Source organism: Pezoporus occidentalis, unplaced genomic scaffold (genome assembly GCF_034315485.1).
Source record: "Pezoporus occidentalis ecotype Australia unplaced genomic scaffold, CSIRO_AGI_Poc_V1 ctg23, whole genome shotgun sequence".
NCBI lineage: Eukaryota > Metazoa > Chordata > Aves > Psittaciformes > Psittacidae > Pezoporus > Pezoporus occidentalis.
Genome location: NW_026914180.1, coordinates 3,547,339 through 3,563,169, shown reverse-complemented (window position 1 = coordinate 3,563,169; position 15,831 = coordinate 3,547,339). Strand labels below are relative to the sequence as shown.

Sequence of the window (15,831 nt, the reverse complement as noted above, 5' to 3'; positions counted from 1 at the left end):
GTCACAGGCTGTTCCATAATTGTTTTAAAGCAGCAAAAGCTGGCCTCTCCACTGTCTTGCTCCAGGAGTCTTTTCACACCCTCCTTAGGAGGATGAACTTTAGAACAAAAAGTCAAGTCCCAGGAGCACAGGTTGCTCTTCCCACTTTTAAGGAGGAGTGGAATAAGTAAATAGAAAAATAAACAATTCACAAGGTTTGTCAGTGTAAAAAAAATTAGTGTTATGCAAACCAGCCAAAGCTTTATGAAAAACCTATTAAATAAAATGTATAAATTTAATATAAATAACATTAAGGAATACATTCTTGTTATAGATGTTGATTGCAATGATTAGGGATGCTATATGGCTGCCTCAGATGGTGTTTTCTGGGAAAACATTAAATTATAGTTGTCACTACAGTGTATATTTTTACTGTTCTGTGACTTGAATTATTTCTTTCTCGAAGCCAAACATAAATTTGTGGGCTATAAAATCTCTTCTGATGACTGTGAAAGAAGTGTAACTAGCAAAAATAAGTTAATGATATAATCCAGTGTCTTTTCTGCCACTTCTTAATTTTTACTTAAAACCTGCATGGCGTTATGAAGGCTTTGTAGAGTATTTGGCAGAAGGGAATGGCAAGGAAACACCAGGCGTAGTTGTATCTTTTGCTGAAAGAAGCAATTATGTTGAATTAATTAAAACTTCTGATTTTCCTTAGTGTTAAATAGGTTGCTGAAATACAGTAGGGAGTTCAGGGAGTGAACACTGCTCTTGTTTAAACAAAATGTTTGAAAAGGCGTTGTGAGGTAGTTTGATGTTTAATACATGACATGTAGTCTTAATAGAAAATCTAAAGCTGTATGTAAATTATTAAACAAACATAAACAATCGTCATCATCTGCTATCCAGTGACCTTCAGCCACAGGGTTGTGTTGGAGAATACTGAGATGGGTACTTGTGAAGAAAATGGAATTACCATTTGTGTCTGTGATTATTTCAAAGTAATCTTGGTTTAGTACAAAGTTGTAACTTTGTGTTGCAGACGGATACTTGGTAGAAGAATAATTGGGATAGGATTTAGAAGTAATCCGTGTTCTTAGCTGGTTGTGTTCTCTAAAGCTTTTCAGCATCCCTACACCAAGGGAAGTGATTTCACTTACCTGCATTCCCACCCTTCCGTTTGGTGCTGGCTGATGCGCTGGTATCTTGTGAAGAACTATGAGAAATGTAATACTTAAATGCTTTCGTTTTCTTACCAGCTGCATCGGTTATCTGAGTGTTAGAAGGGTGTTACCTCTTTCTTGCTGTATCTCAACCTTGCTGGGAGAGCCTGTTCTATCCAAGGAGTATGATGTTCCATTTGCTCTCTTCCCTACTCTTCATTATGAATGAGAAGAAATCTGTGTGATGATCTCTGATGCTGCTGCAAGAAACATTTGTGTCCTTCCATCTCATCTAGTGGAAGGTGTCTCTGCCTGTGCAGGGGGGGTTGGGATTTAAGGTCCCTTCCAACCCGAGCCATGCTATGATTCAGTGATTCTCCAAAGCTTCCAAAACCTCTCATTTGAATTTTTCTTTTCCTCCTTTGCAGAGACAAACCCCAACACAATATGAAGAGATCTTTTTGTTACGTAGCAGGAGAGCAACGCGTGTGCCATGTTACCCTCTTTGATCCGTGAGATTGAAAGGCATTGCACGATAGCGTTTATTTCATAGCCAATTTAGCAGCTCTGGTTCTGCGGAAATAATTTGGATAGATTTAAGAATTATGACTGACTGTACAAAAAAGAAAAAAAAAAGGAAGTGCTGGTTTTGGAATGATTTAATCACTTAAAAAACCTCCGAACAAACCTTTTCCCCACACTCCAAAAATAAACCCAAATTCTTTCAGAATCCTCCATGAAAGAGGAACTGGAGGGGTTTTGTTGCCAGGGGTGGGGCAAGCAAGGTGCTGGTGTATTGGCTTGCTGATTCAAGGCAATGTGGTGGAGTGAATGGTTGCCTGGGAGCTCTGGGATGCTGGAACTGCTGAGATGCCCCAAACCACTCAGAATCTGTGTACTTGGAATCAGGAGCTCCCAGGGTCTCCCAGGCTTTCCGTCAGCACACCAGGCAGGTTGCCAAGTAGCCTGAAAATTTGGGAGGCAAGGTGCCAAGCTCTTGGCTCCTTTTCAAATGGGCTGCTGAACAGCTGGGAATCTGGATGCTCGGGCTTCTGAACAGCCCACCACATTAGTTGCTGAAGAGCCAGGCAGGGAAATAAGGCTGGAATTTGTGGCATAAACCTGTCTCCTTTCCATCAGACCTTGGTTGAAATTGAAACAAATCTGTCGGATACTTTAGTTTCGATGGGCTCTCCTCACGTGATGACTTTTTTAATGTGATGACATCTAGTCATGTCTCATAACATTTTATGTGTCAAAATATTGGTTTCACTGAAAATAATGTTTCAATTTAATTGCTTTAATGTCATTATTATACATATTTCTTCCAAGGATACTCTGGATGGATTGGGATCTATTTTATAATGTACATAACTGCTGGCTGGGTTTTGGATTGTGTTCTCTCATCTCTGTCTATAGTTTCCTCCAATGTGGAGTTCATATCTTAAAGTCTTGCTGATTTAATGTATTTTTGGATCAGTAGAAGTTTGTTACTCTATTTTCCTTATAAGAATAATCAGAAAAACTTGAGGGGGCAACTGCTGATGCAAGTGCACGTTGCTGAGAACATTACGTAGAGCAGGAAAAAAAGGCGAGAACTTCTGATTTATACAAGACCCAAATCACAGGTTAACTTAAGTGTTGCATAATTTAGTGCTGACGCTTATCACTCATATTTATATTATTTAAATGCTAATTTAAATTAAAACCTTCTTCAAAATGTAAAAAATGCTTTCAGTTTCAAAAAAGCATTCTTTTCTTATATTCACAGGCCTCGGAGTAGAGGAAAAACTGCAGTGGAGGATGAAGACAGTATGGATGGTTTGGAGGCAGCAGAAACAGAAAACACTGTGGAAACAGGTAATGAGAGTATAGTGTTGATGCTCTCTCAGAAATGCATTTTAGTTATGCAGGACTTCAGTAGACAGCAATTTTTTCTAGAGTTTAGTAGTATGAGATGTGCATTTGGGCAGATAGAAGAAAAACTCCGTATTTAAATCTATATTAAATAAAGCTATTTGAACATGCTGCTTTTAAATAGTCCAATGGGAGTGTTTTCATAGGCTTTGTAGGCCAGAAAAAGAGGCTCTTTTTCTGGTTCTGCAAGTCTGTATCTAACAAAAAAGAGTTCTGCAGCTGTAGCTGCTATTTTTAGAATACCTGCCAAAATACAGTATTACTGTTGACCTGTATCTTAGCAAACCACAGCAGATTATATACCAGAGGGATAATTGGGATAACCAAATGTTACTGCTTGCTACTGCTGCTTAGGAAACAGGATAAATCTCTGTTCTTGTAAATATTTGTTGTGATAGTACCCAAATGCTTCAGTTACCAGAGGGATCTCATTGTACTGGACCAAGTACTGTTGTAACAGTCTGTGATTTCTTTTCTGGCAGGTTAGGAGTCTAAAGAGACAAGCAGATGAGCTAGCACACAAGATAAAGGCCATGATGAAGAACTGTCATCTCTTTGCCAGGCACATGTCTGTAGCCGTTTGCCTGTTTTTAACCAGGATGAGTATGTGTAGAAGAATAAAACCTGCCAGGAAGGAAAACCAACAAACTATGGCCAGTTGGCAGAAGTTTGTTGGTTTGACAGAAATAAGCCTTAAAAATGTGTTGAGGCATAAGGATTTATAAATTTAATTAGGTGGTCCTATATGTGTACTGAGCAAAGTGGAAGGAAGAGCAGAGACACTAATAGCAGAAGTTGGTGGTCAGGGTGGCAGTTGCGTGGAAATGTGCTGGCTGAGTTGAGGAAGTTGTTGAATTACTCTCATAGCCACTCAGTAAAGGAGGTAGAATTGTGAAGTCCTTGAAGACAAGAATTTATGCTTAGCGTAGATTCATAGGGAGAACAAGTAGAGCTTTTTTTTTTCTCTCTCTTTTTTTTTTTTTTTTTTTTTTTCAGGGACACTTTACATACAGGAATATGGTTGCAGTGCTGAAAGCCATAAAAGATACTCAAGTGGATTCAGGATGAGCTTTGACTCAATATGTTGATCTCTTGCTTCTTGCTAGATGGTGAATGATGCTGAGAAGGCTTTGTACTCAAGACTAGGCTTTGGGAAGTGTCATGAGTCACAACTTGTGTTGAATTCAAGTGTTAATGGCTTGTAGAGGGAGTCTGTAGATTGGAGCTTAGTGCAAGGATGTTTCATTGTTTTATTCTGTCTGTTGTTTTTGTGCCCCTGGTAATAAGCTGTTGGTGGTAATGAACTTGGATGGTCTTTTCCAGCTTCAACAAGTAGGTAATTACCAGTTACTAAAGTTGACAGTGGAAAAGTTCTAGCAGCTATTTGTAGAAAATCAAGAGTAGGAGAAAGGAAGGCTGATTCCAGTTGTGTCCTATATTCCATGTATTACTCTTCCTATTGAATGTGCTAGAACCAGCCTTATGAAAATCAGTAAAGGGGACAGAAAGTGTGATTGTAAGTGGTAATCTTTGTACATTGTAAATATTTTTTTTTATTTTTATTTTTTTGTTTTTTTTTTTTTTTAAATCCAAACCAAAAAGAAATTCAAGCTTAAAAACTGCTGGTACACCCCTATGTAGGCAATCTAGTGATAGCAGGAATTTCTTTGGCTTTACATGTAATTATTAACAGAGTTCCTCAACAGAGATCTGAGAGCAGTTTTTACTTTGGAGGAGAGAGACACACATAATCATTTTAAGGCTCCGAGAGTGCATATAGATAAGTCTCTCCATTATTCCTCATCAGAATCATCCTGGCTGTCAGACAGGGCTGATGCTCCTTTCTAAAGGTACAGGCAGCAGAGGAGCACTGTGCTGGAAATCCTCTTAGACAAAGACTCCGCTGCTGGAAGTGGTGCACTTCAGTGAGAGCCCAAGGTAGTTTTGCAAAGTGTACTCTTAAGTGAAAAAAAACTTGGTAAAAATACACAGGTCTGAAATCCCATTTTACAGGGGGAACCAGAAGACTTGAAGAGCAGTATCGTGGTGAGCCATTTGATAGAGACAGAATTGCAATTATGTTATTTTAAAAGTTGAATACCACATGTCTTGATAAAGGTTTAATCATATTAAATGAAAACACTGGTGCCTCTAAAACTTACTCTAAGCACTTACCTGTGTTAATGATAAAGTGTGGGAGAAGGAGCAATCCCAATTTGTTGCTCCATGTAAAGCTGTGTTAGTCAAATTGAAGTGTATTTCTGTTCTAGTTTATGTATTTCTACTTTGACTGAAAAGGTCTTTTAATTTGTTTTCTTGTAAACAGTGGACTTGCCAACAATTTGCTGTAGTAATTGGCAAACCAGAACACAATATAGTAGTATTACGAAACTTGAAATGAGATCATCTGAACATCTTGACATGCAACTTCTGACATACTTTTGAGTCTCTGTATTTCTAGCTTCTTTTCTATTGTTTGGCTCATGTGTTGGGAATAATCAGGGATTATTTTTTACTTTCTGAGGTTTTTATTTCGTGTTTGTTTGGGTTTGGGAGGTCGTTTCTATTTTGTTTTATTTAAGGAGTCCAGCATTACTGGTGCCTATTTGTGAATTAATTTTCGTAAAATGAGAGAATGTTACTAATGTTGAGCTCATGTTACTTAATTATGAGCTAACTTTTAGGGAAAGGAGCAGTGCAGAAGGGGTGAGAACTTTCGTTGCAGGGAAAGAAAAAGAGATGCCCCATATAATGCATCTAGAATAAAGAGACATTTTCTAGCTGTCAAATCTTTTCTTGGGGCGAGGGGGCGAAGCAAAAGGGGATGTAAGTACTAAACATTATACATTATTTCCATTTGTAATGTTGACACAAATGTTTGTTCAAAAAAGTAAAAAAGGCAGAAATTCTTCCTGAAGTAACTCCTTTATAATGCCAAGGCATGGCTGTTTTAATTGCAGTTTGGGAAACAAGTTACTACCCTTAACAAAATTCTGTAATCTCTTATGTGAAAAGAGGCAGAATTGGAAGCAGAGCAGGGTAAGCTGTGTGCTGCTCTGATCATTTCAGTATGGGTTATTATCCCCGCCAACTACAGTGATTTCTGAGCCCTGCCTGTTTTCTGCCAAGTGCTATGTTCTCTTTGGGATAAATGAACGTAGGATTCTTAAGGATGGAAAGAGAGGAGAGATTTGGAATTGGAAAAAGGAAATTCTGGAATTTGGAAAAAAAGATCTCTTTGGAGCTAAGTCAACATTTTCCAAAAAAAATGGTACTGGCAAGTGCTTCTACTGAACCAATAGACTTATAGCTTCTTGTAAACCTCAGGGAAGATTCCTTTCCTTTACCCACCAAGCCCTGTTTCTTGGCTCCTCCCTTAGTGTCTGTTTTGCTTCTGAGCTTCATATTGGTCTTTCCAGCTGTACGTTCCTTCATTTTTCTTCACTGTGGTTCTCTGGTTGCACTGGTAATTTCCCTACCCAACCAATGTTGAGTTTACCCATCCCTCCCATCATTTTAGCACCTGCAGCATCATAGCATGATTAAGGCTGGCTGGACTTCTGAAGATTGTCTGGTCCAGTCCTCTGCTCAAGTGAGGCCACCCAGAGATGGTCATCCAGGAACATGTTCAGGCAGCTTTTGAGTATCTCCAAGGATGGGGACTCCACAACCTGCCTGGGCAACCAGTGCCAGCTCTCTGGTCACCCTCACAGCAAAAAAGTGTTTCTTGATGTTCAGAGGGAACCTTCTGTGTTTGTTTGTGCCCATTGCCTCTGGTCCTGTCAAGACCTTCCACCTATCAACATCTTCCGCCTTTCTAGCTATCTGTAAAATACGGGTTGTTGTAGAATACTGCATTCTCCTGTAGGTCCACTTGTGTTGCTCCTCTCTGTAATTTTTTCTTCTGAGGAATGAGTCTCTTTAATGGCCAAAACCCACAGAAGTCTTGGAAGCATGTGGGTTTGTGCACACACGTACATGCCAATATAAATCTGTTAATCTAAAGGAATGAAATACGACAAATATGTCCTGGTAAGCTTTCTTTAGGTTTGGTGTCTGTTAATGAAGACTTGGCCTCTGGTTCTTTTCCCCATCTTCTGTTAGTTCCTGCAAATTTTTATGCTTTATCTTGGTTCTACATTTAACTTGAGTGAAAGTGAATTCTGTGTGTTAATTCTTTGATTATGCCTTCTTTGGTTTTTGCTTTTCTTTTAAGAACATTTGTGAAATACCCAACTAGTCCTAGAGTCTTTCATTCTTCCTGTCTTCATGTCACATAAAAATGTTGAGATTCAGACTCTGATCTGGGAGAACTTAAGTTTAATTTCTGAGTCTCTTGGCAAACTCATAGTAAATCCATTAAGTATTCTGTTTACTATCTATACTATTTCAACTAATACTTAAATTAATAGTTAATAACAGGTCTTTACTTCCCCATGGTGTTTGGCGGCTTCAGAATCGATAATACATAAAAGAGCCTGTATGATCCTATCAACTGATACTGTGTTGTCGTCGTTAGTAAGGTTATTATCGGACCCAGTGATGTTGCCTGGCCAGGTGATTTCTTGTTGAACTTCACATTAATTTTTTCTAAGATAAGCCATGATAGGTGAAATGCATTGTTATTACTAGGCAAATACATTGAAATAGTATCATGTGTCCTGTGTGATGTATACTCTTTTCCTCACTGGAAACAGTGCTGGTTTGTGTATGTTTTAGTTCTGTGGACCTGTCTTAGTTTTTAGTCATGCTGTGTTGAGGCAAACTCTCCAGTTTGGTAGAAGAAATATTAGAGGAATTCAAACCTCAGTCCCACCTAATTCAAATCATAGAATAAACCAGGCTGGTGTTGGAGTCCCACAGCATCTGCCCTGGTAACCCTTTTCTAGGTCAGGTACAAATGGTAGGAGAGTAGTGGGTAAAATAAACTTTCTTAGGGTAATAAAGAGATGCCCACCTGCAAGGCGCTGAAGACTGACTGTAGCAAGTGAAATGACTCCTGAATTCAGTAGTAGTTCATGTAAAAGAACATGCAGGGGAAAAATCCAACAAAAATAGCTCTCAAATAGCTGTTGCTACCGGAGCAAGTGGTACTGTAGTTCGGAGAATTGCAGCAGCTTTTATAAGTCCAAGAAGGAAATCAAGTTCTAAGAATTACTGGCAAAGGGATTAGGGGGAAAAAAGCATCAGTGTGGTTTTTTACTGCTGCGTTATAAATCCTTGGCACGGCTGCATGTTAAACGCCATGTGCAGTTCTGCTTCCTCTTCTCCAAAAGGACGAGCTGTAATTGGGGAAGTACAGGGAAGGCCGAGTACGACAAGGAGTAAATAATAGCTTCTGTGGAGGGTTCAGTTAAGGTAAAACATTTCAACCTGAAATGATATAACTGGGGAGGAGCTTAGTAGAGTCTCACAAAATGATGAGTGATATGGAGTAAACCGAACAAGGAATGATGATTTGATTTGCATCACAAAAATCAGGGGCCATCAGGTCATGTTCAGAGCAAAAAGGTAGTTGTGTTTGCACTTGGTATCTACTTGAATTGTAGAATTCATTGCTGCTGGATGCTTTGGCATGAAAAATTTTACATGGCCAAAAGACCTGAACAAATTCATGGAAGAATCATCAGAGAAGTGCTGTTGAATACCACTGCCAGCTTAGGAAGTTTCTTGGTCATGGATCACTGGGAGCTGGTTATCCATAATTCAGTGTTCTGTGTTGAGAGGGACTAAAATTACAGTTTAAATGCTCCTACACTGAAAACCTGATTTTTATTTTATAACTGGTACAAAACTTGAACAAAGCCATTTTCTGTGTAAAGTATATGTAACAAATATATATGTTCTGTTGGAATGAAAAGTATCCAAGTACACACTGAGATGTACAAAAAAGAATAACTGCAGGCTTTCTTCTCATCTCAGTATAGCAACTGTTGCAGTGAGTAAATCACTGCCGTGTCCTTCAGAGAAGAAAGAAATAGATGTGGTGGTTTTAAAAGAAAATACATGTGCAGCACTTGCAAAAAAACACCAACAAAACACTTCTGATGCGGTTGTACGTTTTGTTATGTGGTGAATAAAATTGTACAGTGTTGACTTAAGGTGAAGAAACTATGCCTCTGTCCATAGACAAATGGTTCTTGCATGGGGTTACTACCATCACATTCAAACTTCAGGATGTTTTTTTCCCCCTCTCTCCTGTGGTTGTGTTTTTAGGCAATAGTATGTGCCTACAGACTCGGTGCAGCCCAAGTGATGGTGGCAGCTATTCGCAGCCATCACGCTCTGCATGATTCTCTTTCAGTATACCTTGGGTTGGCTCGCTGCTGTCTGAAAGGGTTGCAGGTGACCTGTGAGGGACTGGTTAGCCACAGTGTGTCCATTCTAAAACCTGTGCATATGAAGTGTGCCAGTGAATTGCTCAAAGGCTGGCAGGAGAGGTGGTGTTCAGTGAAATTGTGTCTGAAACAGTAACAGAATTACAAACTCTTGAGTAGTGGAAACTTATTCCTAAACTGGCACAGTGAGTGAAACTTGGTAATTGTAGTGCTGGGTAGGCATTTAAATTCGTAACTTACATTCTTTTGTTAAAATTTCTTTTTGTATTATTGCTACACTGACGTGGTTTCTTAATCTGTCCAAACTACTAGAACTAGAGCATTTTGGTGTTGCTTGTACTTCTGTAGACCCCTGTGGGGCTGTGTGAAACCCCTTGTCCCATTGTCATTTCTGACACAGCACTATCCCTTCCTTGTGCAGAAATAACAGTTGCATCTGCTGGTGAAAACCTTGTCAGTCCCTCTTGCAGAACACCTCAGTAAGCAACAGTTGAGATCCCTGGAATGTCCCTGCTGTGTTTGGTGATACTAGTATTTTCCAGCTTGTGATACCTTCTGTTCCTATTGAAAGTTTTGGAAGGTCATAACATTTCTTTTGTTGTCTGCCAAATTAACAGTAGGTCTGGCAGCAGAGTCCCAACCAGTTAACTGGTTAAACAGTCACCTTGTTGCACTTAAGCAGCAGTAGAATAGTTCGTTTATGACAGCTGTTTTGATTCTTGTTTTCAGTGTCACTGTATACTGAACATGATCTCATAAAATTTTAAAAGAGATTTTCTTTCTATCATGGCAGAACTTCTGGAGCATTTTAAGGTTTTGACTTGGAAAGTAGTTTATAACTTTAAAAAAAACCAACTTTTGGATATGCTGGTGTCATCTTTGCCTGATTGCCATAGCAGAGCCCACACATGTATCTCCTTATCTTGCTGTAGGTTTTGTAGATCTTGCCAATCCCAGTGACTTCCCTGCATAGCTCTGCCCATCTATGGTAGCTGAGTTCCCCCCCTCCCCCCCCCCCCCACTATTTTGTATGTCCATCACTGGAGATGCTCAAAACCGCCTGGACATAGTCTTGGGCAGCTGGCTGTGGATGGTCTGGCCTGAGTTGGGGATTGGACAGGGTGACCTCTGGGCTGCTTCCTGCCCTCAGCCATGCTGTAATCCTGTGGATGTTACCATAGAATCATAGCATGGTTTGGGTTGGAAGGGAACTTAAAGCTCATCCAGTTCCAACGCCTTGCCATGGACAGGGATACCTTCCGCTAGAGCAGGCTGGTCAAAGTCCCGTCCAACCTGGCCTTGAACACTGCCAGAGTTGGGGGAACCACGGCTTCTCTGTGCAACCTGTGCCAGTGCCTGAACACCCTCACAGGGAAGAATTCTAAAAAATATTACCCAAGTTATAAAGCTTATGGACATCTCAACCCTTCTGATGGCCCTTGTGGGTAGGAGCTTAACTCCTCATACTCTCAGGGGTTTCCTTTAATAAGAAGATCTTTCTGGCCTCACCCATCAGGTGAGGAAGAACTATTGATGTAAAGTATTCAAATAATATTTTTTTTTATTTAAAGCTATGTCTCCTAGTATTTTTCTAATGCTTTAGTAAAGGATACTGGCATAAAAAAAAAAGAACTTGGAGACACTAGGAACTGTGCACATAACTTCTTTTTTTTTCTTAATTCTCAGTCCCCCCCCCCCTTATTATATATGGGCAAGATCTTCACTGTGTCAGAAAGAGTCATGAAAACAGGATACAAAATAAGGCCTTATATATGAATTTGCAAATGAGCTTCACATTTATTAATCATTCATGGTTCCTTCACTCCCAGGAGCTTCAAAGTAGGGTGCCATAACCAAGCCTGATGAATGTTCATTAAATTCGGTGAAAAGCAGTTAGTGTGTTGTGCCAGGTGCCTCCAGGAACGTCCTTGAGGCAGCAATCAGGGTATCTGCTGTCCCTCTGCCATGCCAGTGCCGGACTCCCATCTCCTAGGAGTTTGGCTCATGAAATGCATTACTTCTGTTCTTCCTTAATCTTGTGTTGGAAAACTTTCACCAAGTTGTGCGTGTGATACTTCAGCTAACATAAACGCTATTTTCATTCTGTTTGGTGAGCACCGTGTTTTCAGTCTTCCAACGGCATATTGAGACACAGTTTGGTTTATTGCAGAGACAGCAGTTGAGATGTTGTTTGTCTCATTTAGTATAATTTGGGTGTCTTCTTTTCTAGAGAAGCAAACAGCAGGGGAAAAAGCACCATAAGGATGTAAGCTCATGTAGTCATAGTGTGTAGTGGTAAACAATCTGTGTCTTCTCACATAGTCCAGAGTTCTTGAGAATGAGCATGTGTCCGTGAACTTTGCTTTCCAGTGTAATGGGTGCCCATTAATGTATAATGATACGAAAGCTGGCAAAGAGTAAATGGCTTTTCCTTATTTGACAGTTTCTGCAGGTACACAGTAATGCAGAGCTCCTTTTTCAAAGTTTAACTAGGTTAAATAGAGCTGCTGAGATGGTTCAGAACAAGACCACAGTTTGTGGTGGTCTTCCTTGGGCACTTGGTGTGGTGTTGTGGACTGTGGTGTGGGTTTTGGTGTTACTGATTAGAGGTCTGCCTGTCTTACAGGTAGTTACGTTTTGCACTCTTCATTGAGGTTGTATGTAGAAATTTGGGGGTTACTTGCATAAAATTATCCTTCAGATCCAATACGCTTCGGAGATGCACTACAGACCATTATGAATGGCTCTGCTGGATGCTGCCTATGTTGGGAATCCTCATGCAGGACTGATTGTAGGGATTGTTTATTCAGATGTGCCAAAAACTAAGGGCATGGGATTTTGATTTATTTTGTTTTGTTTTCTTTACAGAGCCATTTGCTATTACAAGGGATGCATTTCCCAACAGGATATTTATTTGGCATCAAGTGATTGTCCAGCATTCTTTTTTTCTTTAGGATAGGTTGGTATAATGGGTTTAACACCAGCCATTTGGTTTTCAAACATTTCTGGGTGTTTCAGATGTTCAGTGATGTTTCAGGTGTATGTTACTGAATAGCTTAACTGAAGTTAGGGAAGCAGTTTCAGTTTGCACCAGCTCAAATAAACATTTAGCACACCCAGTCATGAACAGGGGATTTCTTCTTTGTGTTTCTCTTTAGTATGTTTCAGGTGCCTTCATTGAGGGTTTCAAATATTACATCGTCTTCCTAAATGAGGTCACTCTAGGTTAAAGAATAATTTTACTTCAATCTCTGTACATCAAACAAGAAATATTTCCTCTTCTCCATGTGCTGTAGCTGGTGTATAATTTCGGTATTACAGACCAAGCTGTGCAGTTCTGTGTTCTGAGAGTTTTCTTCTGTTTTATTGATCTTATAAATAAGATTAAAGCTTATAGCAGGTTTTTCCGCACTCCCACCCATGTTGCAGATTCTTCTAACCATCCATTTCTCCACTTGAATAATTTATCCTTTGCAATATTTGATGATATTTTGACATGCTGTGTATTAGTTTTTTTTAAAAAGTGACTGTAACTTCTGCTTAAATCTTCTAAATAGTCTGTTGCTTTACTCTAACCAGACTTCCTTGAAGGAGCTGGCCTCTCAGCTCAAACCTGTGCTCACTGAAGTTTTAGATGGCAGGTGACCCAGGCACAGGTGCTTGGTCTGGCTCTGCTGTGGGACAGATCATGGAATCACAGAATCAACTAGGTTGAAAAAGACCTTGGAAAAGATCAAGTCCAACTCTTACTGCCTGGAGCACCAAGACCACCACTAAACCATGTCACAAAGGGCCTCATGTACACAGGTTTTGGACACTTCCAGGGACAGTGATTCCACTAGTTCCCTGGGAAGCCTGTTCTGATGCGCAACTTTTTGGTGAAGAGATTTTTTCTTAATATCCAATCTAAACCTCCCCTGGTGCAGCCTGAGGCCATTGCCTCTTGTCTTATCACTTGTTACTTGGGAGTAACCAAGTAACCAGAGCCACCTCCTCACTCTGTCCTCCTTTCAGGTAGTTGTAGAGTGATAAGGTCCCCCCTGAGCCTTCTCTTCTTCAGACTAAAGAACCCCACTTCCCTCAACTGCTCCTCATAAGACTTACACTCCAGGCCCTTCACCAGCTTCATTGCCCTCCCAGCCAGCCCAGCCATTGAGTTGCTGGAGCTGACCCACTCCAGCATCTCAATGTCTTCTTTGCAGTGAGTGGCCCAGAACTGAACACAGTACTTGAGGTGCAGCCTCACCAGTGCCAAGTACAGGGATACAGTCACTTCCCTGGTCCTGCTGGCTATGCTATTGCTGATACAGGCCAGGATGCTGTTGGCCACACTGGCTACCTGGGCAGAAGCTGGCTCATGAGGCAGCCACAGCCACTGACAGGGGGAGACGTGTCTTAAGCTGGACATGCTGAAGAATATCTGCCAGAGTCTGATGATTTTTATGTTATTTAGGTTTCAAAGTCAAAATACAGAGAAGTGTGGAAATACCAGATTTTGTTGCTCTACAGCCTTGACTTTTGTTCCTGTGTGTTCTGATGCACTTGGAGTGGCACATTACCCTATCCTCCTTGCGAATCCCTGATTCGCTCTGTGCAAGGGAGGAAACCAAATAGGAATAGGATTTAAGCTATGCAGACAGCACCACAGTGTTTCATGTTTCTGAGCAGAAACAAACCTTCTTGGCAGACAGTAACATTGCCAGCTGTAGATGTATATATTTACGTCTAAAAACTAATTAAATTAAAAGGATGCTGCAAAAATCGTTTATATTCATGCAGTTCGTAATGGAGTTTAAGATGGCATAAACCATGTCCTTCCTTCCTTCACCTCTTCAATCCTGTGCCAGGCCAGAGTTAGTATAATCAGGAATGAACTAGTGCAGGGAATTCATCAAAGTTAATGCTAATCTGGGAGTTAAAAAATGTTCATTATACCCCAGATGAGTGTGCTTCAGCCTGAAGTTTGTTCGGGGATGACAGAGCATGTGCACAAGAGGAGATGTGGGGAGAATGAGAATGTCTAGAACTGCAGCCTTGTATGAAAAGGTTGTCACTAAACAATGCTTCTCCTGCCCCACTCCTCATTACTTACTGAACATCTTTAGTTCACAGTGGTATGCTGTGTTATGGAACTTTATAAGCACATGAAACTTTATAAGTTTATAAGCATTCAATTTCAAGTTCTAGCTAGATGCGAAGTATAGTATTTTCCTCCTCTTTCAGTTTTGTTGTGTCTGAGAACATAGTTACATTGGTTGATATGTCTATAAGTAAAAAGCATCTTTGCAGCACAAGAGAAAGCTCACAGATGGTTTTATAGCATAAATAAATTAATATTATTCTTATTTGTTAAACAGAAGTCAAAGAGCAGTCTGCAGAAGAGGATGCCCAAACGGAAGTGGACAGCACCAAGCAGCTAACACCAGTCCTTCAGCACTCAGTGTCCGAGGAGTCTGCATGCTCCACCGCCTCTGTGGGTGTGGAAGCTAAACCCAGGTTGGTGAGCGAGGAGGCGGGTGCTGAGTCAGGGGAAGGGCTGGGAGCCAGATAATGGGGAGCAGAGTGCTCAAGGCGCAGGCCTGGGACACACTGCTGGTGCTTTGGAGTGCTGGCAGCAGCTCCTACACTCGAGACTTATGGCTTCATTGGCGTATAGGGAGAGCAAGGTGGAAAGCATGTTCATTGAGTGTTGTCTGCAGACTATGCTGGTAGACCCGTGAATTACAGCATATTAACTTCTTCAGTTAAAACACACAAGTGTTAGGAGATAAAATGGGATTACTGAAGCTTTCCTACTCAGAAAATGATGTACTAGCAAGTCCATATAAAGTTACTTCCGAAGTTTCAGCTTGTATGGCTGCATTTTCAGGAACATAGTAGAACAAATCTCTTGTCATTTCTACCATGTTCTTCCCTATGTAAGAATTTACTATACAGAAAATGTCTGTAATCTAAAAAACTTTTTATCAGAATAAATTACCCCCAAAACCAGTGAAAGTGTTAATTACATTATTTGAGGGAAGCCAGAACACACTGTCTGTGATCGCTTTTGAAACAGTGTCACAGAATCCTAGTGAGCTGCTTTGTTGAAGCCCTGATAACAGCTTTTAATCCAGCCGTGGGTCTCTACTGCTGCAGAGATTGCTGTTACCAGATGGTTAAAGGTGTAATTGTATTTTGACAGAGTTGGAGAGAATCATCGTCATATTTTTTTAATCCAACACAGAGCATATTTTCCATGTACAAAAAATTACTTCATCTACTTGCCACATATATCATTTTCATGCTTTACGTGCTCACAGACTTCTTAGGTTCCAAGAGATACTTCACTTCTCACAGAGAATTTAAGTTAAATACATGTTGTGCATATACCTGAATGAAAGATACTAAAATTTCTGTTCCTAATGGAGTTTTCTAAAGTTGGTATTAAC

General features: G+C 40.3%; 1 protein-coding gene across 23 annotated transcripts in view; it reads left to right on the top strand.

Moving 5' to 3' along the window:
- Positions 1-15,831, top strand: part of KMT2C (lysine methyltransferase 2C) — a 194,014-nt gene that overhangs the window by 46,265 nt on the left and 131,918 nt on the right. For all 23 annotated transcript variants that reach the window (XM_062621427.1, XM_062621426.1, XM_062621433.1 and 20 more), the window contains 2 exons: positions 2,917-3,005; positions 14,758-14,896. In XM_062621427.1, the coding sequence (XP_062477411.1) occupies positions 2,917-3,005; positions 14,758-14,896 (228 nt within the window). The remainder of the gene's footprint in view (positions 1-2,916; positions 3,006-14,757; positions 14,897-15,831) is intronic.